This window comes from Falco biarmicus, chromosome 11, assembly GCF_023638135.1.
Source record: "Falco biarmicus isolate bFalBia1 chromosome 11, bFalBia1.pri, whole genome shotgun sequence".
NCBI lineage: Eukaryota > Metazoa > Chordata > Aves > Falconiformes > Falconidae > Falco > Falco biarmicus.
In genome coordinates, this window is record NC_079298.1 from 21,269,078 (window position 1) to 21,291,173 (window position 22,096).

At 39.0% G+C, this 22,096-nt stretch overlaps 1 protein-coding gene across 1 annotated transcript in view; it reads left to right on the forward strand.

Moving 5' to 3' along the window:
• Nucleotides 1–858: 858 nt before the first annotated feature.
• The window catches only part of BTBD8 (BTB domain containing 8), a 39,810-nt gene continuing 18,572 nt past the window's right edge, over nt 859–22,096 (forward strand). Inside the window, exons 1-9 of the mRNA XM_056355880.1 lie at nt 859–1,204; nt 1,274–1,456; nt 12,609–12,880; nt 13,790–13,907; nt 16,957–17,046; nt 19,218–19,298; nt 20,443–20,539; nt 21,179–21,267; nt 21,485–21,587. Of these exons, the coding sequence (XP_056211855.1) occupies nt 1,098–1,204; nt 1,274–1,456; nt 12,609–12,880; nt 13,790–13,907; nt 16,957–17,046; nt 19,218–19,298; nt 20,443–20,539; nt 21,179–21,267; nt 21,485–21,587 (1,140 nt within the window). The 5' untranslated portion in view covers nt 859–1,097. The remainder of the gene's footprint in view (nt 1,205–1,273; nt 1,457–12,608; nt 12,881–13,789; nt 13,908–16,956; nt 17,047–19,217; nt 19,299–20,442; nt 20,540–21,178; nt 21,268–21,484; nt 21,588–22,096) is intronic.

Genomic DNA, 22,096 nt, shown 5'->3' on the forward strand with positions numbered 1-22,096 from the left:
ACAGGCCCCGCACCGCCACCTGTGTTGTCCCTTTCCAGCCGCAGTCTCCCAGGCAGGTACGAGACGCGGCCCTCGCCAGCCTCTCACCCGGTGTAATCCTGGCAGGGACGTGGACCAAGGGTGCTGTTAGCCGTCTGTGAGCTCGTGGCTGGCCATCCGCCGCTTTTCACGCAAAACCCAAGGAAGAGTCCCCTCAGTATCGAGGTAACGGTACCGATCTCGCCTTTTCCATCCGAGGCTGGTACCAGCCTCTAAAGGATAATTTCACCTCAAATATTTTCAGCATTCATCAGCTTAAATAGTTACGCGCTTTTTTTGACTTCGAGTTGGAGAGACGCTGCCACCCTCGGAAGGGTGCCGCCCCCGCAGCAGATGGGTGCCTCGGCCAGGCAGCGGCGCCGGGCGGTGCGGCTCAGCCCCAGGAGCGCCCGCGGGCCGGTGTCCGGTCCCCCGGCAGCAGTGCAGCCGGTGCGCGGGTAACGGGCAACAATCAGCAGCCAGACTCTGCTGCTGAAACAGCCGGCGCTGCCGTCCCAGTCGCGGCAGGCACCGATTGCGTACGATCGCGCTGCTCTTCGGTAAAAGAGCGGCCGGGCTGGGGCAGCGGGGCAGCCCGGCGCGGGCGGCAGCCGGCAGAGGGCGCCCCCCCTGCAGCAGCCGGGGCGCGGCGGGGCCGGGCCGGAAGGCCCCTCCCACCCCTCCGCAGGGAGGGCCCGCCCAGCCCGCGGGGAGGGCGGGGAGGCGGGGCGGGCCCGCCCGCCCGCCCCCCGGTAGGGGGCCCGCGGGGAGGGGCGGGGCCAGGAGGAGCGCCGCCGGCCCTTATTGGCGGAGGCCACTTCTAGCCACGCTCCCCGCGAGACAGCGGGGTCGGCGCCGCTGCCCGCACCGCGGGGCTCCCGCGTCTCGTTGTGAGGCGGTCCCTTGGCGCCGGCGCTGGCGGGAAGGCGGGCGCCACCCGCGGCGACGAGCGCTGCCCCGGTTGTTTTCGTGACCGCGGCGGCCCGCCCTCTCGGCGTCTCCGCTGCGGGACTGTCCGTCGATCCCCGCCCCGCGTCTCTGCCGCCGCGTCGGGCGCGGAGCGGAGCGGCGGCTGGCACATGGCGCGCTGCGGCGGCGCTGCGCCGAAGGGTCCCGGCCCGGCGGCGGTGGAGCGGCAGCGGCTGCAGGAGGCGCTGGCCGAGCAGCTCCGGCAGGACCTCGGCAGGTAGGCGCGGGGCGGCGGGCGGGCGGCCGGGTCGGGCGCGGGGCCGGCGGTAACGGTACGCTCCCGTAGGCTGCTGGCGGAGGGGACGCGCTCCGACGTGACCATCCGGGTGGGCGACGCGGCGCTGCGGGCGCACCGGGCCGTGCTGCTGGCGCGGGCACCGCGCCTCTTCGCCGGGCTGTGCGGGGGGCCGCCCCGCCAGGTGCTGCTGCTGGACGGCGTGGGGCCCGCGGAGTTCCGGCGCTTCCTGCGGTGAGTGCGCGGCCGGGGCGGCTGGTGGCGGCGTCGCTCCCCTGGCCTTCCTTTCCCTTCTTGCCGGTATTAACACCTGCTTTAAAGCTTTCCCGTTCAAAGCAGCATCTTCACAGCCTGCCGGCAGCGTTTGCAAAGGTCTTACTTCCCTGTAACTTGCTTTCTTCTGCCTTGGTCCCTCTGCTGACAGCGCATGGGCCTACTCTTCCACCGTAGTGAGTTTGTTGTGGTATGTAAAGGCTTTGTAAGAGAACAAGAGAAAACGCAGCAAAAATCCCGAATGTATCCTTTAAAACAGTCTGTGCCTACTAATACACTCGTTAGGAAGATTACCTAGTGAAAACAGCAAAGAAAATCCACTCTGTCATGGTAAAAAAACCCAAGAAGTTATGGATTTGGAGACGTAGAAGGACTTCATCAAGTTCAATGAGGATGCGTCAAGTTAGAAGCTGTGCGATCATCGCGTAAATCCTAGTGACCTCTGGGCTAGGCCAAATGCAGCACAGTTTTCCCACGGAACTTGGATCCCTGAGCCAGGCGTGCCGTGCCGGCCGTGCAGTGTGTAGGCTGGCTGCTCCCCAGGGACTGGTGTAAGGGCCCACATGTGTTCCCATTGCCGGCTGTTAGCACATATTTGACATCTCGCTTGTCTTGCTCCAAACCTTAGGTGAGTACGGGAAGGGTGTTGGCTGGTGCCACCACCAACCTTGCAATCCTCCTTGCCTGTAAGTGCCTCTAATCCTCCTTTCAAAGAACTGAGAGCAGCGTTTGCTTTTCTCTAACAAAGCTGTGGTGGTGCCACCTACCTTCTATAAAACAGCTGCAATGTAATAGCCGGCACTTTGGGGCGTGGACAGGAGCAAAGTGGTAGGCTTCCGCGACTTCAGAGGAGTTCAGGATGTGCCAAGAAAAATGTATGTGCTTGCAGGTTCCTGAGACTGTTGGTAAGAGGAGGGCAAGGATGCTGCAGTTCAAAGTTTAGTGCCTAAAATATAACCTAGGCTGACCTTTCCCTATTGGTTTCACTCATTCTCCTTACATTTGTAAATAAGGCAGCAGATGGCTAAAAATATGCATTCAGGGTATAGAAGTCATAGTAAGTATGAAAGAAAACTTTTTGAACTGCAGGTAATATCTAAAACGCAGAATCATTGTAGTGAAACAGGCTGATAAACTGGCATTTGTTCAGTTACTGTCAAAGTCTGCCCAGGAGCATCAGCAAACCAAGCAGTAAGCAACAAAACAGCATGGTTCACGCCTCGTATATTTCTTAACTCCATTATTACTTTGGTTTCATTAATTTGCTTCACATTCATGTGAGTGGTGGTACAGAGGACCAATGCAAAAGCATGATAATGCAAATTATTTTAATTTGGAAATTGGGATTTGGAATAATTATTTTAATTATTTATATACTGTTGTATCATTCTTTTGTTTTCCTAATGGTAAGCATTTAATATGTCTACAGTTCACTGATACTTGCTTTCAATTTTGTCTGTGTTTGCTGGAAGGCAAGTAATGATCTCTAGAGTCCTGCATGTTCTCCAGAAAGCATGGTATTGAAAAACACTTCTAAAATCAAAACAGCTCATCTAATTATAAACCTTTTATCTTTTCACTGTGAGTTTAGACTCTTCAAATGAAGCTTCCATATATTCTAAGCTATGGATTAAGTGCATTTTGCAAAATGGTTGGTTTTTCTTAGGGTAGTCTTCAGTGCTGTTTGATACTAAAGCTTTTGAATCCTCTAACCTAATACATTCTGTGAAAATTTGTGATACAAAATACAGTGGAGTTTGATGGGGGTGAACTGCTTTGGACCAAGGCAAGGAAGCAGCTTTGGTTGAAAAGAGCCTAATTTCATTGTTCAAACAATAACTTCTGCGAGTATCAGCAGTTGTTGAATCTCACTGGTTTCTCAGCATTAAGATGCAGATTAATTAGATCTTCACAAATCCAAAACAGTGCCTTAAATTACAGCTTGAGGTTTACTGGAAGCTAGCCTAGTTCTTGGAGCATCTGAATTGCATGATGAGTTGTAACAAAGACCTGTAGCTGCTGTTGAGCCCCCAAGAGAACATTGTAGTCTTCCCTCAAAAATCCTAGGATTTATGGTTATAAACACTGTTTGCTTGTAGAGTAGAAGTGGAATACTAGTATAGTATTGAAGAGTTCATCAGAGCTCTAAGAAAATCTCATTCCTTTTCCTGCTTGTATTCAGCTTCTATTTTTCCTTAGGGGTTTTGTGGTTTTGTGTTTTTTTCTCACAAGCTATATCTGGCATGCATCTCAGTAAGACATACTTCCTTTGGGCCTCTGTCTCTCTTAATCAGGAGAGATGTGGGCTACATGTCACTTGTGTGCTGAAGGCTGTGCGGTTCCTTTTCCCAAACTCCCAAGTGTTTTTGAGCAGGATGGAGGACACTGTGAACTTCATGCTGATCTTTCTGCATAGTCTCAGCATGAAATAGATGAGCAGCTGAACGCTACTTTGTTTCCCTCCCTATACTTGCACTGTCTGAAGATACCAGCAAGGAAGTGCTGGTCACCAGGAAGTGCAGCATCCATACTTTAGACACCATTCACCCCACTTTTTTGCCTGATGAAGCTAATGTAATATTGACTGCCCTCCTGTAGCCTTCTGTCACTCTTCGTAATGCAGCTAGAAAAGGGTCAATAATTGCAAGCACATCAATGGCAGGAGATGACTGCTCAAGCAGGGTTCTGCAGTCTGCCTCAAGAAGAGGGAAACTTAGCATCTCTGAAGGACAACAGTTTGTCACAGATCATTAGATGATTAATATCTTGCCTGCTGAGAGGCAAACTGCTTTTTACTCTTTTAGTTGGAAAAAATACAGCTTTAGAAATAAAAACCTAGTTGTTATTGTCATTGTCTCCTAGTATATTATTAATGGGATCTGATTTAAGGAAGGACAGAGAAGGACCTAATGACAGTCAGATCCAGTTAAAAACCAATAACATGGATCAAATACAAAGGAATACAATTGCCATTGTGATATTTACTGCCACGGGAGTTAATTTGCACTACCAGTAGTTGATTCAAAGTAGACCAGCCAAGGCTTTGATTGTGTTATGTTTGTATAGTTCTGTATGAGGCAGCAGAAGGATGCTACGTCTAGCTTAAGTGCGGGCAAAAACATTCTTGAAGGTTAACTCCTAGACAGCACGATGACAGGAACATCTTTCTGTAGACTCTATGCACGTTTCCCTTGTAGAAAAAAAATCTTAGACTGTAGTAACTGCTATTAATACAACAGATACACTATAGTATTGTTCCAGTTTCATCTGTTACTCAGTCACACCTCTTGTAATCTCGTTGTTGCTTGTTTCTGTCAGAATCTTTTCTGTGCACAGGGGAAAAGAATCAAGCCAGGGATGGGTACCTGTTAAAATTACATGACATCAGTCTGGCACTACAGAAGATGATGGCTTAGCTCAACCTTCAGCTTAACCTTCTTTTGCACATGAGGTTTTCATAAAGCAGTTGCACCAAATAAAACACGTTTGTGAATATTTTTTTGTTAAATATAATACAATTTCCAGTTATATTTCCGTAACACTGGATTGCAAAGTAGCTAAAAAGGGAAACATTTCTTTAAGTTACGCATGAGGTTATTCTTACTGATTACTAGGTAGTCATAGTCCCCATTGGATTCTGTCTATTTTGGAGGAGGCAAACATGACTTCTGCTCATGTATGTTGAATAACTTTACACTTATGCCTCAGCAATCTTACCTTTGGTATCTAGGCTTATGCATTCCCCTCTAGTGGGTTATGACTGCACACCACTCTGTGTCAGGAGAATAGCATGCCTTCCATGTTCTTGAAATTTTGTGGTTTATAATACAGTTATTCTTATACGGTCCTTCCCTTTTATCGTCTCACCACTCGTGCCTGTTGATATAGTGTACCTTACCATGCAAGGAGTATCTTCTCTGACTGATTGAAAACAAGCTAACTGCAAAGTTCTTTCTGTGGCACTTGCAGGTGCGTTTTTTGGCTCCACAACTATTCTTTCCCTTGCATTAACACATAAGGGATTCAGCCATACAGCTGAAAAAAACTCCATCCCTTCCAAACCAAACAGAATTAACAAACCCTGACCTACAAATATGGGCAATATGGGAAATCTGATGTGCCTGTTAAATTTTGTGAAACAATAAATCCTGAATTGTGGACATTAAAATGCTCTGTAAAGGCTTATCTTCAGTGAACAGTGAAAACTGAGAAAGTTGAGTCCAAATTATTGTGAGCCAAAGCCTTTATTTCCCAAGTTAAGGGATTAAGGAATTTGAATTTGCTCCTCTGAATAGCTAGGCTGTTCTGATTTAATGGTTTTCATGCATACAACCATATTCTCTGGTCTGTGTTTGTCACTATAGCATCAATTTAGTTTGTTGTAGCTGTAAATGTGAGCTTACCTGGTCATTGAGAATAGTTAGACTTTGATAAGCAAGAAAGGAGGGAGGGAATTAAGTAAGATACCACATGAAGCCATATATCGTGTTGGGGGAAGAAAGCCTTCATTATAATGATTTGTTTCTTTCTATGAAAACAGGCTTTAAACACATGGCAGACAATGGCAACCTTATCTCCTTTCCCCATCCATAGAAACAATGAGTTGGTCTTTTTTTCTTACTGGGTTGTTGTTTTTTTAACCTATGTTTGTATCTAATCTCAGTTTCTCAGAGGAAGTTGGGAAGCTAAATTGTCAAGTTGCAGTATGTTCAGTATGTGTGTGATAATAACATCTTGCTTTGGAAAACTGTATCTTAATGCCGTGGATTTACACCCCAAGGAAAAAATAATTTCGATTTGTGAGAAATGGGTAGAAACCTTTCGCTGGGACCATGACTGCCTATGGACCAGGTTCTTCATCTTTTGAAATGCTTATCTTTCACAAGATATTGGAAAATTTAATCGGCACTTGTGTGAGGCAGCGAAGCAGCTGATGTTGCATCTCATGAGAAGAAATTTACTTAAATACTTGTGTCAAGGAATTAATGCAGTTAAAATAACAATCTTAGCTGCAAAAATCAAGCAGACAGTTCTTTGAGCAAATCTAAAGAGAAACGGAAGTATCTTAAATGATTCAGGTAAGTTGAAGTTGTGCATATGACATGCCTAACTTGCACTAACAAAGATTCACTGCTATAGGTATATTACTGAAAGATATTTGCAAGTCCACCAAGATTAAATGCAGTTCATGAGAGTATTTGCTGCAGTTGGGTTTGCTAAAGACATGAATGTATTAAAACCATGGGCAGGGAGTGAGTTCAGAGACCTTCTACATTCTCAGTGATATTTTTATTAACAAAAGTTAATATAGCTTGTTTTTATTTTGGGGTTAAATTGTGATAACACAGAGCTTTGTTTAAGTAAAACTGTATAATATGGTATTTTATATGTGTACAGAAGATATTTCAGTGCTAATCTAGTTGCTACAACATCCTTGTCTCTGGACTGGAGAGATATGGCTTTGATGGATGGACCACTCTGTGGATAAGGAATTGGCTGGATGGTTGCACTCAGAGTTGTGGTTAACGGCTCAATGTCTAAGTGGAGACCAGTGATGAGTGGCTTTCCTCAGGGGTCAGCATTGGGACAGGTGCTGTCTAACACCTTTGTCAGTGACATGGACAGTGGGGTTGAGTGCACCCTCAGCAAGTTTGCTGATGACACCCAGCTGTGCAGTGCAGTCAACACGCCAGAGGGCAGGGATGCCATCCAGGGTGACCTGGACAGCCTTGAGAGGTGGGCCTGTGCGAACCTCATGAAGTTCAACAAGGCCAAACGCAAGGTCCTGCACATGGGGTGGGGCAACCCGAAGCACAAATACAGGCTGGGCACAGAATGGATTGAGAGCAGCCCTGAGGAAGACTTGGGGGTGTTGGCTGAGATGAAGCTCAACATGACCCAACAATATGTGTTTGCAGCCCAGAAAGCCAAGCATACCCTGGGCTGCATCAAAAGAAGCATGGCCAGCTGGTCAAGGGAGGTGATTCTGCCCCTCTGATCTGCTCTCGTGAGACCCCACCTGCAGTACTCTATCCAGCTCTGGGGCCTCCAACGTAAGGAGGACATGGACCTGTTGGGGCAAGTCCATAGGCGGGCCACAAAGATGGTCAGAGGGCTGGAGCACCTCTGCTATGAAGACAGGCTGAGAGAGTTGGGCTTGTTCAGCCTGGAGAATAGAAGGCTCTGGGGAGACCTTACAGCTGCCTCCCAGTACCTAACGGGGACCTACAGGAAAGCTGGAGAGGGACTTTTTACAGGGGCATGTAGAGACAGGACAAGGGGGAATGGCTTCAAACTGAAAGAGGGTAGGTTTAGATTAGATACAAGGAAGAAATTCTTCACAAGGAGGGTGGTGAGGCACTGGAATGGTTTGCCCAGAGAAGCTGTGGATGCCTTATCCCTGGAAGTGTTCAGGGCCAGGCTGGATGGGGCTTCGAGCAACCTGGTCTAGTGGAAGATGTCCCTGCTCATGGCAAGGGATTTAGAACTAGATGATCTTTAACCCAAACCATTCTATGATACTACAAAGTTCTGGTATGTGCTATATGAGGTTCCTAATAAAAAATAACATGCAGCAATCCATACAACTTGTAAATAAAAAATACATTTATTTTTTTGTCCGTTTTCATTAATTGTATTATCCCTTATGCTACCAGGTAAGTATCCTGTTTTGGGTATGTGTACTTGTCTCTCTGTTCTAAAGTTACCATAGTGTCTTTTTTTCAGGGCAGTTAAACTAATGCGCTGTCAAACAGCAGAATTTCACCTTTTCATATATGTTGGACTTTTGTGCAGACAGTTTCTTAATATCCGTAGTATTTATGATGGAGGAGTTTCTGATTTTCTGATAGACTTTAGCATTAACAATCAGTATGTGTTGCTAGCTGATAGGAAAAAAAAAATAAAGATAGAAAAAAAATATCCTCTACCCTGGCATTAATGGCTTTTGTTCAGGACTGCTTTGTAATCTTTTTACTGATGCTCTGCAAATCTGGGCATATATGCAATTTATCTATAACAACGTGTACAACATCCTGTCTGCTTAAATAGCTAAGAACTCAAAAGCACTTCTCTAATAGCATCAGTGATGTGTGTGTATGTGTCTGTATAACTTCAAGGAGAACATTTGTAAAGAGAAGATGGCAGGTAACTTTCCAGGTGTGCTCTCAGTGAAGAACTCTCACTCAGAGCAAGTGGAAGCTGCAGTAGGGAGCATTTGAAAGGTGGATGCCTAATTAGTTGAGTAGTTTTATTTGGTTAGCAACTTTGGGGACTATAGGAGAGGCTGTCCTAACAGCTTTCAGTGAAGTTTGGTGACAATGGTGTCATTTCCAGTGACTTTTGCTGTTCTTGGAAATAACAAAAATGGGTTCCTTGTGTTTTTGAGTATGGTATTTCATAAAAATAAAACCTGCCCTTTCCCACTTCCCTTCTTATTTGTGTTGTCTCCATGGTCATTAGTGGCATCAAAGATTTCTGTTTGGTATTTTTGTTAGTCTTGCAGACAGCGTGTGTGGCCTGCAGTAAGGAAATGTACCTTTTGACTTGAAGGACCAAAGAAGTGGATCATAATGTAAAATTCTTTTTTAACCCAAATATCGTCTTAGGAATTCTTTGTTAGCATGTTTTTTACATTTTTAGTGAGTGTTAAGCATGTCTTACTGATTCTAGTCTGTATGGCTTTGTGGCTGTTCCAAGAACAGAATCGCACGATTGCTCTTCTAATGACACTGTATGGTTTCCAAGACTGTGTGGAGTCGGCCTTATAGAGACCTCTAAGGCTGAGAACCTTCCCAAATAATTTAGCTTCATTGATTTGGAATGAGAGGTTATGTAACTTCAGGACACCTTTAAAAACAACACAATGAATGAAATCTTTAGAACCACAAAAGTAAGTTTGGTTGTGCTACTTAGCATTTTCTTAGTATTTTGCAAACTACCCACAAAGTACATACTTTTCTTCAAAGAGCATTTTGAGATGTCCAAGTAGGCTATGTGTTGTTACAAAACCAAAGTAACTCCATACTCCTTGTATGTTCTACTAGGAAGCTGTTTGGTCATAGTGAGTACAAACTACTTCTATCCTGACCACCATTAGGGATACTGGAAGAACTGGAACATTTTTATGTTGCCTGTGACTGTTCAGATGACTATGAAAACTGCTTTCTTGTAAATACTTAACTCAGTTCAAAACTGGTCAAGCTCTAAGACCTCCTGATGATACCTCTATCTGATTTAAAAAATAAATTTGTAACTTTATAGAATTGTAATCTTTTGCACTTTAACTTGCTAAACTAAGGTATCACATCAAACAATGCCTGCTCAAGAGGTTTGGAATGGTAAAAACCATTCATATCATAATTCTGCAGTAGGCCTCTGTGTTTTAAAAAGATGGTTTTACATTATCACTAAAACATCTGAGCTCCAAGGTCCAAGCTATGCATTTTGCTGTGGATGAAAGATTTCCCTAGCTTTTATCTATGCAAGAAGGCACCATTTGATACTCCACAGAAATCAGTCTAGAAAGCCTTACTCTGCCTTTAGCAATAAGCCTATAAAATCAAGGGTGTTGTCAAGCAAACTTTGATATAATACATTCTAGAAAGCTGCAGTACATTCCATTCTAGAAAGAACATCTAATGGAGTTTAACTGAGATAAAGGGAATTTTCTAAAAGGTGTGCCACAGTCATTATTGCTGTCTGTGAAGCTGAATTATGGATGCCTCCATGAGTCTTTCAAAGTAGTAAATTAGAGTCTGCATTAAGCAGGACTCTTAATGTACAAATACTCTGCTGAATTTCTGGAAGTAATGAATCCAGGACTGTGGCTGGATTTTAAATGTTAACTGAAATAATGAAAGTTCCTTGACTTTTTACAGGAAGAAAACTTATTTCAAATAGAATAACTTTTTCTGATCTAGAACCACTTAGTTCTGGTTCAAGAACATGCCACTTGGTTTATTTACAGAGTTCCTAGTTGTGGTAAGGGTGCCATTTTTAATGACTTCAACCTAGTGATAAAATTGCATTCCTGAGGTTTCTTATGTGGATTATCTGAAAACAACATGAGGATCCCCAGATTGTTGCTTCATTGCCTTGTTTATCAGATTCCCCATGGATATGTTTTTCAGCAACTGGCAGAAAGTAAACAAAAAATATTTTAAAAATGAATTTATGGCAAAGCAAAGTATCTGTTGCTGCTAATTTTCTTTCTCCCTCAAAGTCAATTAGTACTGTCTTTACATGTTGAATATGCAATAGCTCCGCAGCAACGGAGAGGTGAATAAGTAAAGTTCCAGTGCAAATTTAACCTGACATGTTTTGAATGGCAATTCTCTTTCAACAAACCCTTACTTGAGATCTTTCTGCAGTTCTTCACATTCATTATGTATTACCAGTTTACTTTTGTAATTGTGGTATCTGCTTACATCTGGTGAAGCTGCAGGGATAAAGTGGGAATTGATTACATTTTGTCTAGTAGTGGCATTCTCTGTGTGAAGTGACCTTTCTTGGAAGATCTAATGTGCAGAAACAACATGAAGACAAAACTTCAGAATACTGTGGAATTTTGAAATCTTTAGGTTAATTGGGTTTCTACTCTGAATTTCTGTTCTTGAGTCCTACTGCCACAGAGCTGTAAAACACAAGTGTTAAGTACTGAGCAGCATAGTGATGCGTGGAAGTCATGGTCTTGAATTTTCTAAAGAACTGCAAAATCTCCCTGCTCCAGCAAGCAGCCTTGTTCTGGTTCTTTTAATGTTCTTGGTAATATGGCATGTTATTACTTTCCTTTTCCTCATGCTATTGTTACACTGGGTTGGAAAGTACTGTAAATACAAAAAGCAAAACATGGTCAGGCCAAGTTCACAGGTTAGAAGTTTTGAAAGCACATATAGGTACAACAACCCTAAAAATCCACATAAAAAGGGTCCACCAACCCTACTGTAAAAATTTATTACTCCTGTCAAATGTTTTCCTGGCCCTTGATTTCCAAATCTAATAAAATATTAAAATTCCCACTCCCTACATTCTTGTTTCTTGTCATTCTCTCTCAGTAAGAACGTGTATCACACAGATTTAAAAAAAAAAATTCTACCTAACTCAATCTTTTAAATACAGGACTTAAGGAAGAAGACTTCTTTATATGTTTTCTCTGCCCTTCTAGAGGATAGTGTTCAAATAACATAGTCAAATTACATTGTTCCCAGTATTAACAATAAAAACTGCCATGGAATGAGTGACTAAATGCAGATCTGTAAGTACATCTGCTAAATCCAAAGTAACTAGCTCTTCTGTTAAACTTTGCTAACTTCATCTATGTGGTATGAAACCACTGATAAATCATGTTATCTGTTACATTGACTTCTTAAGGCTCCATTAAGTTGCTGGAGTGCAGTATCTATAAATAAGAGATCTTTGCAGTCACAGACTGTGGGCTTTGTTAGCATTTCCAGATCTTGAGCCAAAAATAAGCTGGTGAAACAGATGGGCAAGTGGGAAGCTGGAATTACTATATGGGCAAAGTGAAAGCTCTTGGGTAATCTTAACTGCAAATTTTCATGCTTTCAAGCACTTCCTTTGAAATTAAAATTTTTATATCTAATAACATTCATTTATATCTCTATACCAGTCTTATGGTTTTGTACTTGTAACCTTGATGTTAGAAGGTTTTTATATTTTGGGGTTTGTAAATTTGATATTAAAGGACAATCAAATGCCTTTTCTTGGTCATACTAAGATTTCTAAATCAGTCGTTAGTGATACAGTTTGCTTATGCTTTTGCCAGTAGATGATTATAGTATTAATATATGAGCTATAAAAAGCAGGAAAAAGTTCCTTTAATTAAAAAAGCAAAGTGAGGGAAAGAAACCTTTGTTCCTTTTAACCTGATAACTACGTTTTATTTGTAGTGCTTGTTTATGCTTTTTCAATGCTTGACAAAGCAAGTTTGCCAGAGATACAGTTTTAAAAAGGGGTTTTTATTATTAAGCACTGTAGAGTCCAGCTTTGGTTTTCTGGTCATGAACTATGTTAGACAAATAAAAGTCAATTTTTATTTGTTTATTTTGATCAATTAAAAAAATACAGGAGTAATCTTGCTGTCAACTTCTAGGCTTGTATATTCATCTGATAAAAATCTTAAAGAAGCTGAGGAGCTGGCTATGATGAAAAAGGTATTGGAACCCAAATTAATAAAAGAAAACAACACTGCTACTCTTCAGAACACTCAAACAAATGTAAATTGTCTTGGAGCTGTTAAAAGAATACCTGTTGATCAGAATACTCCAAGTGGAGCTGTGCAGAAAGAAGATGATTGCTCATCTTGTATTGAAGAGGAAATTCCGGAAGTAGTTGTTGATGCGGAAAGCAACAAAGCCACTGAAGGTAGGTTTGGAATTATAATTTTGTTTGTTCATTTTGGTTTTTTTTCTTTTAAATAATTATGCAAATACTTATACAGATGTAAAAATGTGGGCAAAGATTAAAGCTATTGTTATAACACAGTTTACGTGGATATTCCTTGCTACAGTCCACCTCGTTTTTTCATACTTCGAAGAAATGAATTGCTGCAGAAATTTGGCAGAAGTACTTCCCAGCCAATGTTTAGCGTAATAAATCTGACAGGATTTGTCAGGCATCAGGCATGTTCATCTGCATTATGTCCTGTCTTTTTTTGTGTAATACAGCAAACTTGAGTACTCATCATGTAGGACTTCCACAGAGCAGAATCCCTCCATTACTCCTTGCCTTTTCTAGCAAATTACACTAGTTCCACTGCTGTTTTATGAGGATTTTGGAATCTTTCAGAATTGTCCCTGCTACAACTGTGAGTGAGATAAGTAACACAAGGAAATGTGTGACTGCATCTACACCAGAGGTGATGGCTGATACAGCTGTGTCAGTAAGATTGGATCAAGCAACGAATCTGTTCAGGCAGAAGCTTGTAGCACTACAATACCCTGAACTTCTTCAGAGTCTACTTTTCTTTAATGCAGAGGTACCACGTCTCTGTAGAAAAAATGAGCTGCCTACATAATCTTACAAAAGAGTAACTGTAGCACTTCTATAGGTATCAAATATGAAGCATTGGTCAAATTTCTGATATATCAAGTCAAAGTGAGAAATAACATGCATGGTCTGGAAAAAGTTTCAAGAAAAATTCTAGCTTGAACATGCAATACTAAAAAATCTCATTATGTCAGATTCTTCTTTTAAAATCAAGTTGTCTGTGTGCTGTTGATAATCCAGTCTACACTGGACAGAGTGAAAATAGCTATTTCTCTCCATCTGCAGGTAATTCGAAACTAGAAGCTGCATCTGTGTTAGGAGAAGACTTAATGATGCTCTACAATAAGTGCTGTTGTCCAGATATTAATATTTGCATAGAAGGCAAAGATTTTCAAGCTCACAGGTACGTAAGTATTACAGTAAAGATTTTCAACCAAAATCCTTCTAGTATAAAATGCTGCTATATATCTATATATACTGTATATCTATAGTAAGTTATTGCTGGTGCTATTATCTAGCTGTGAACCATATAATAGCTTTTAGGTCTTATGTGAGAAGTGGCCATACTTTGTTACTAATGAAAATAATTTATCTCATTAGTGGCAACTATTGTGAAAACAATGGCATTTTAGCACTTCTAAGATTGCCATTGTAAACTGATATAATAAGTATATACTTATGTATAAATACTGTGTAGATTTTGTTTGCTAACCTTCTTTAAAATAATCTGTGCTGTCTGAAGAAAATGAAAAATCTGTTAATAAACTATTCAGCTATTAATGCTGAATAAAATTACCATACAGGTAGAAAACTTCTGTAGCAGTAATTACGAGGGTTTTTTCTGCTCTTCAGAACCTGCATACAGAATCTGATTTTACTTTCATTACTGCAGTCATGTAGATGTAAAGATTGTCAACAGCCTTTATTAGATCTGAAGTCCAACACCATTAAGAACTTTGGCTTATTGGACTTCTGTAGCTTGGGAAAGCAAATAAAGTGTCAGTACCATTCCTTGTACCTTTGATTTGAGTCTGTTTGCATTTGAGATAGCAAACTAGACAGCCTGTGTTTTGTTCCCTTTTATTACATAAATAGCAGAAAGGGATTATAAAACCCCTCCACTTTTTGTATTTTCTCAACACAAAACCAGTGTGTGGGGTTACAATACTGGCATTACAAATATTTTTACAGAACATCTGTCATAATAGTGTGAAGGGAGTATTTTATTTTCTCTAAATAACAGAATTAGGATATATACTAAATTTCTAGAATGTAGTGTAGTTAGGCATGTTTGTTTCTTCTGGTCTGCACTATAAGACATTTTCTCAGGTCCGCAACTTTGAGAAGAAAATAAAGTAGAAAGAAACTCAACAAAAAGATTCTGTCAGCAGCGCTTCTTTAATTTAGGCCACTTAACTGCCTGGAGCAATGTACTAGTCTAACCAGCACCAAAAAAAATGGCAGTAAACCATAGAGAAAACAATGATGTTCTGAAACAAGCACAAGGCTTTCTTGCTTTAGTACTGCATCATGTGAACAGTAGGAGTCAATAAGGGAAGTCTAATTTTCGGTATTATTGTGGTGAAAGCACCAGTATGATTCACTTATTTTAAGGGTTTTTTGGAAGTTCTCAAACAGGAGACAATTTAAGACCCCACTATCTCACACCCACTTATCTCAGTATTCCTTACTTTCTCATGAAGTCATATGAACCTGCAATAGACTTTACAGTGTGAGCAGTGGTGCTCTGAGAGAGCTGCCAAGTTATGTCTTCCTAGTGCTGGTTGTATTCTACAGAGCTCTGAGTGGAGAAAATTAAATTTGTTCAGTAATAAACCTGTGGCACAAACCATGACAGTAGGAAAGCACAGATAAATTTGCTTCAAATTCATTTGGTATCTCCATGTATTTTATAAGTTAAAATTTTATCAGTGTATATTTAGGTAATACATACTTGTCCATATTCTACTGAGTAGGTGTGTTATTTAAAATAAATCTTTGAAATCCACTTCAACTATGCCCTGAAGCTGATTTAGCCCTGTTCATTACTAAAATTTATTTGGAAGAGGGTGACAAATTGGAGATAGTGTATGTCATATCTCCATTAAACCATTGTTACTGTATCGTATAAAAACAAGATCGTGAGAGTATTCAGAATTTCATATACTCAAAGTTGTGATGTAATACCCATTTATGTGTTGACATATTTCACTGAGATATGACATATTCTGTAAAAGCTTCATTATTATTATTGCTGGATGAATCACAGGAGGAATGTGCGAGAAGTTCCTAATTTAAAGTATTGAGACTTCTGAAGCAGGAGGGAAGAGACATTCCAGACTACATAATGACTAGAAAAGAGACCATAAATAGCATTCTTCTTACTTCTTCCTACGCAAAATAAGAGTGCTCTAAAACATTTTAAGAGTCAGGAAATACATGTGAAAGAAAGGATTCTCATGCCTAATATAACACTTTGCTTTTTCTGCCATAGGAAATACATGACATAAAGTAATTTTATAAATAATAGGAAGCTTAGTAAGAGTCAGGAAAAAATTGTATGTATGACAATGTTGTCTACATCTGCAATAGCCCAGATAAGATACATAAAGGCTAACACTACAACTGATATAAATCTGGAAGGCTGGAATCATAAAGCATTTTTTATCCACTATCTTCTCTTCCTTTCTGCCCTGCCACTTCCAGCTTAAGAAGCTCCTGTTGCAAAGGTCTCATCTGTTTTTTTTGAAGACTGTGAAACTGGTGGAGATACTCAGCTACACAGGCTACTGGACTGGGGTTTCTTTATTGTCTTTGGAAGTAGTAGTAAATCAAATTAGCCCCTTTACGGCCAGTCATGCCTTTTAAAAATGCAAGAGTAAGAAATCTAAACAGAAGTAATTGATAACTCTTCTTAAACAGTGCTGGAAACACACATCATATTGTTGTGTCATATGTTAGTATCAAGTCTCTTTGACTTTTAGGATGTGCTGCTAGGTGGCCAGCCAATTTCAAATAAGAGAAGCTGTATATTTTTCCTTTTCCTTCTAATAAATACACATTTTGTAATATAAAAAGAATTTAAGAAATTCAAGATATAATTATTTGGCTGAAATGGGGCTGTATAAATGAGGTTATTTATTGTTATTTGGTAAATAGGAAAAATAAATTTGAATTTTATATTATATAAAAGGAAAATGCTTGTGATGATAGATGTCCTCTGTGTGAATGTCAGTCATACTAGAAACAAGCTTTAACTGAGAAATTTAGAGTACTGTGTGGTTTTTTTTCGGTAGCGTACTTTGAAATTCCAAACATACTGGAAGAAAAGGCATGCAGTATACAGATGACACCTTAATGCACAAAGGGCAAAGATTTACGTCAACATTCTCAAAGACTCTCATAATAAATATTTGTATCTAGTGGAATAATGTTTACTTTTTCTCTCTTAGGGCCATTTTATGTGCCAGATCTAGTTACTTTGCTGCTATGCTGAGTGGAAGTTGGGCTGAAAGCTCCCAAGAGCACATCACTCTTCAAGGGTAAGTGTTGTCTTTGCAAGTCGTAGGGGAGCAAGGTAGGCTATTTAAAATAACTGCAAATATATAACAACTGTGCTGTGTATAAAGCACTGAAGATTAATCTGCCTTGACACTTTTCTTCAGCCTGATAGATTTCCTGTGTACTGTTTTGACTTAAATATAAAACAGCATGTGTAGTGTATTTGTTAATGTTGTCAGATGGTTCAGGGAAAAAATCTTTTTCATCAGCAGAAGAGTACTAATCCTTTTTTCTAGAGTATATTTTAGTATTCACTGTCTATTTTACAATTCTCTTCTTTCACTTCATGTTGTACATGTCATAAAAAGTATTATGAATGTCTGAACAGTGTAATTTATTTTCATGCTTATTTGTACAGTGTGTATCTAGAATGTAAAGACAACTAATTAGAGTTCTTAAATAGTATTTAATAATGCTGTTTCAGCATCACACTAAAAAAAAATTGACTAGTGTGCTTGTTCACAATGGCTTTCTGTGTGAGAGCTGGAAATAATGGAGCTGTCGGTACAGGATGAATACTTAAGACTTCATAGATAAACTGGGGTCTGCCAGGTTAATTCTTCTCAGTATCAGAAAAGTGAATTGAAATATATTAAATTTTCTTTAAATGCAAACTAATACTGATACTTGTACATGTTAGCTTTTTTCTCCAGGCATGATGTTGGCTGAAGCGTTCTTCAGAAAGAACTGTGTACCTTACAGTGCTGCAAAATTGTTTTGTGCTAATACAAAATTGCTTGGCCAACTTTCTCATATTTTCATAATTTTAGTTTTCTGTCAGTGTAATAACACTGCTGCAAAGCAGGAAGGTTATCTGTTGATCTGGTTATAACTTCCTAATCCTTATAAAACAATAAACTTTTCATTGATTCCTTAGCTTTTATGCTATGCATGGTATGTTTTAGAGGCTGGTTGTCAACAGTTACTCCAGTATTTACACTTCTGTCCCTGTAATTGATTTCTACATGGCTAAGAAATTTTCACCCTTGTTTTTCAGTAGAGGCTTTCTCCTGAGAAGTACTTAATCTTTATATGAGTATATTCTCATGCCAATATCACATAATTTCTCTTATTAAGAATCATATCCATAATTTTACTTTTTCTAGTTCAGTTTTCTTCTTGGTACAGACTTCCATGCTGTCTTTTTTAAACACTTATAAATCAAGTACATGTGACTTACTCTGAAATAATGAAAATTCTGCAGAAGATAACAGCTGTCAAGGCTGTGGGGAAACTCCTACTTGCTGATTTCATGGCTCTTGTGTACTAATATACAGAGAGACAACTGTGCTGGTTTTGCTTCTTAGCACATTGCAACGTTGGGGATTTTTCCTTTTGTTTTTAGTCATCAATGTCTGTTGCTTAAACATGTCTAACATTTTAAAGGATCTTAGCTTAATCTGCATGACTGTATTCCATTCATACTAATGTACACAGCACTTGTGCGTTCTGAAGATTGCACATCAAGATGTACGTACATAAGTAAGATATAATGTATTGTTCAGGAGATGTGTCTTTTAAAATAGAGGATTAAAATAGATGTTCTGTGCCTTTCTGCATTATGGTGCTGGGACGATACAAGGATGCAAACACTACTCTGTGTGTGCAGTTCTATATTTCTTAATCTGAATCTAGGCATAAAGACATTTTCTAAATATTTTGAGATGCAACATTCCTCCTTAGCATTGCAATAAAACTATTAAATGTATTTTTATTGTGGGAAAAGCTTAAATATATCACAAAATCAAGAATTAAAAATAATTTTATAAAACAATTTTTAAATACATAGTTGCTTAAAAATTATTACTAGTAAAGAGCTTGGAGATGATAAAAAAATGCTTTATGCATATTACCAGTGTAAACAACATAGATACTAATATTACGTTGCTTATGACTTCTTTTCAGAGATTTAAAGTATTACAAAGTTTCAGCAAGACTATTGAGTAGCATAATTCACCCGATATATAGTCCATTTAGATACTTCTACATTGCAGTAGTCTTGGAAATAGCTTTAACTTTATCAGATCATTTACCTTCCATTTACAGAACAGCTGAATGATGTATCAGCCTTTTGACCAGCTTACTTTGGCTAAGAAATGTGTGTTTTATTCTGGACATGTCTTTATTTATATTTTCTCTTTTTTTTTTGCAGCATAAGCCAGGTAGAAATGAGTATCATCTTGCATTTTATATATGGAGGTATTCTGGACTTCCCAGACAAAGTTGATGTTGGGTATATGCCAAATTCTATTATGTTTTAATTGTAGTTTGTGCTTGTTCTGTATTTTCTCAGTTAAAAGTCAAAAGGAAAATTTTTCATGTAGTATATATAAGACAAAGATGTCAAATATCATGATCATCACACCTAAACATACTTTAGGAAATTCCAAAATTAAAGCTGTTGAAGAAATCTTGTTTATTTGACAGCTACTGGAAAAGATGTGGCAGCCATCTTTGGAATACTACACAAGGAGAGTGAAACCAAAATAATTCCCGATTTGCCTGTACCTTCCTTTTAGTTTTCAGAATAACATACACAATGTCTGATAACATGTAACAGTTAATATTTGGAATTTATGTTTAAAGAATCATTTTGACGCAAAGGCTAAGTAGTTAGTCCTAGATCCATAAAAAATGATATATAGTAACCAATGTAAATATTGGCATTTGCTTCTGGGATAGCGTTTAATCAGAGTTTTATACATAATCCTGTATTACTGAAGTAAGCTCTGAAGAGTGTGAATTTTTCCCTGAAACCATTTATATTAGCTGTTGAAGTCTGCCACTAAACATTAAAATACTATGATTTCTTAATGTTAGAAATTGTTGTTCAAAGCTTATCTATCTAAAATAAAAATACAGAATTGTTTACAATATGCCCCAATGTCAAGATTTAGGTAACTAATCAATACAGAAAATAAAACAATGTTATTTATTATTCTATAAAATAATTAGTAGTTTGCTCACTGTGCTTTTGCATATTTGGAAGGGACATAATTCTCAGATATGATTTCATCAGTAACATTTTAGGTAATCCTTGGAAAAAAACTTAAAAATGGCAAGAAGTCTACTGGCACAAATATCTTTTTCATTTGCTACTCTTAAAATAGAGAAACTGAGTCTTTTTAAACAGTTTCTCAGCCCGTGGCTGAGGCTTACTCTTACATAGTCTGAACTCGGTGGTTGGGAGATTATTATTAGGTCAATACATGTTTCTGTCCAAAGATAGTTCTTTGGCAATTTTCACACTTGATTATCAATCTCTACAGTAAATTCTGACTGAACAAAGACGTGAAATTAGCATGCAAATTTTCTTGTAAGCAAAATGCATATATCAAAATGATTTTTTATTCCTCTTGCTACTGCTTTCTCTTTAGTCGCATATTAGGCATTGCAGATATGTACGGGCTAGATGGGCTGAAAGAAGTAGCTATCTACGTTTTGAAAAGAGATTACTGCAATTTTTTCCAAAAGGTATGTCTGTTCTCATGCTACCTTGTGAGCTGTGAAGCCTAAGAAGAATTTTGATTCTATTACTTACACATCATATTTGCAAGATAATTAACTGTGTGATCAAGCTGTTACCTTAAGTCAATGGGCCCTATTCTTATGTGTAAATCTTCTCAATGCACTAGGATTGATGATGGGAGTAAGGCCTGTGGTATCATCCACCTATTTATAGAAACTTGTAAACTACAACTGATGAAAAGCAGTATGCCACATGATTAATTCAATATATTAAATTACATGGAGTATAATTTAATATGTTCCATTGTATATATAATTGTTCTTAATAGGAATACAGAAATACCATATATTGGCATATCATATTTCATGGGCATATATTTAGAAAATATTTCTGTTCAAATAAAATTAGTTTAAAAACAAACAGCTGCTTAGAGATGAGAATTTTCATGCATTAGGCTCACTAGCTGAACATGACCTTATTGACACATGTGGAAGCAGTTGACTTCCCTATTCTGCATAAAGGCAAACAAACTTAAATACCGTAGTAGCTAACAGTACTTCTGTTTGAACTGAATATTTGTACTTCTGTACAGTTTCTGTAAGTAAGAATGTACAATAATTGTGATAATTTGCTAACAACTCCAGCCTGTTCCTGGGAAACAGCAACCTGTACTAGAATGCATGGCTATTGCTCATTCATTGGGAGTGGAAAAGCTATATGCTGCTTGCATGAAGTAAGTAAAATAAAATAAATTATCATTTATGGTTTTCATTTCTTTGCTTTCTGTTGAAATTATTTTATTTTGCAGGATTTAGTTTATTTTGGCATAAAAAATATTCATTTTAAACATTTTTTTTCTTTGCAATACTTTAGAGGTTTCACTTTTGCTAACAAGTGAAGATAGAACAGATTTCATCTTCCTTACCTAAGAAAGGCTCTCTTTTCAACAGATGGGTAGGAAAACATTTCGCAAAATGTTTGTCAGAGAGAAGCTTTGCCAATTTACCTACTGAACTTCAGAACAACTGTCTTCTTATGTTGATTAACTCTTTGGTAAGTAGTGTATAGTGTGGTTTATATAAAAACAGAGCAATGTAAATTTTTCCTTATTTAGCTCTACAATGTAATTTAAGAAATAACAAATATAGTATTTTAAATCTGTAGTACAGTTCTACTATGTAAAAGTTCCCATTAAAATAACAATTTAAAACCAGATTTTGATGTGCAGATGTCGTTGCTATGCTTTATGGCACACAGTCTAGTGACAATCACATCTAAGTCCAGTAATAATGCAAAATAAGTTTATGAAACACAGCCATGACATCATAGCACAGCATTATGTATTGGGTAGTGAAGAACAGGGAATTGCTGTATCGATTTTGATGTTAGGTGGTGGCATATGTCATTGGTGATTGCCTTTTCCTTTTTGACTATATTCTAATTCGTAAAAAATGCGCTACTTTATCAGTCTTCAGGTGATAACTGGATATCAGTGATCACAAGCCATTTGTTTACAGACAAGCTGACTTTTCAAAAATAAAGTAACAGTATAGTATACATAT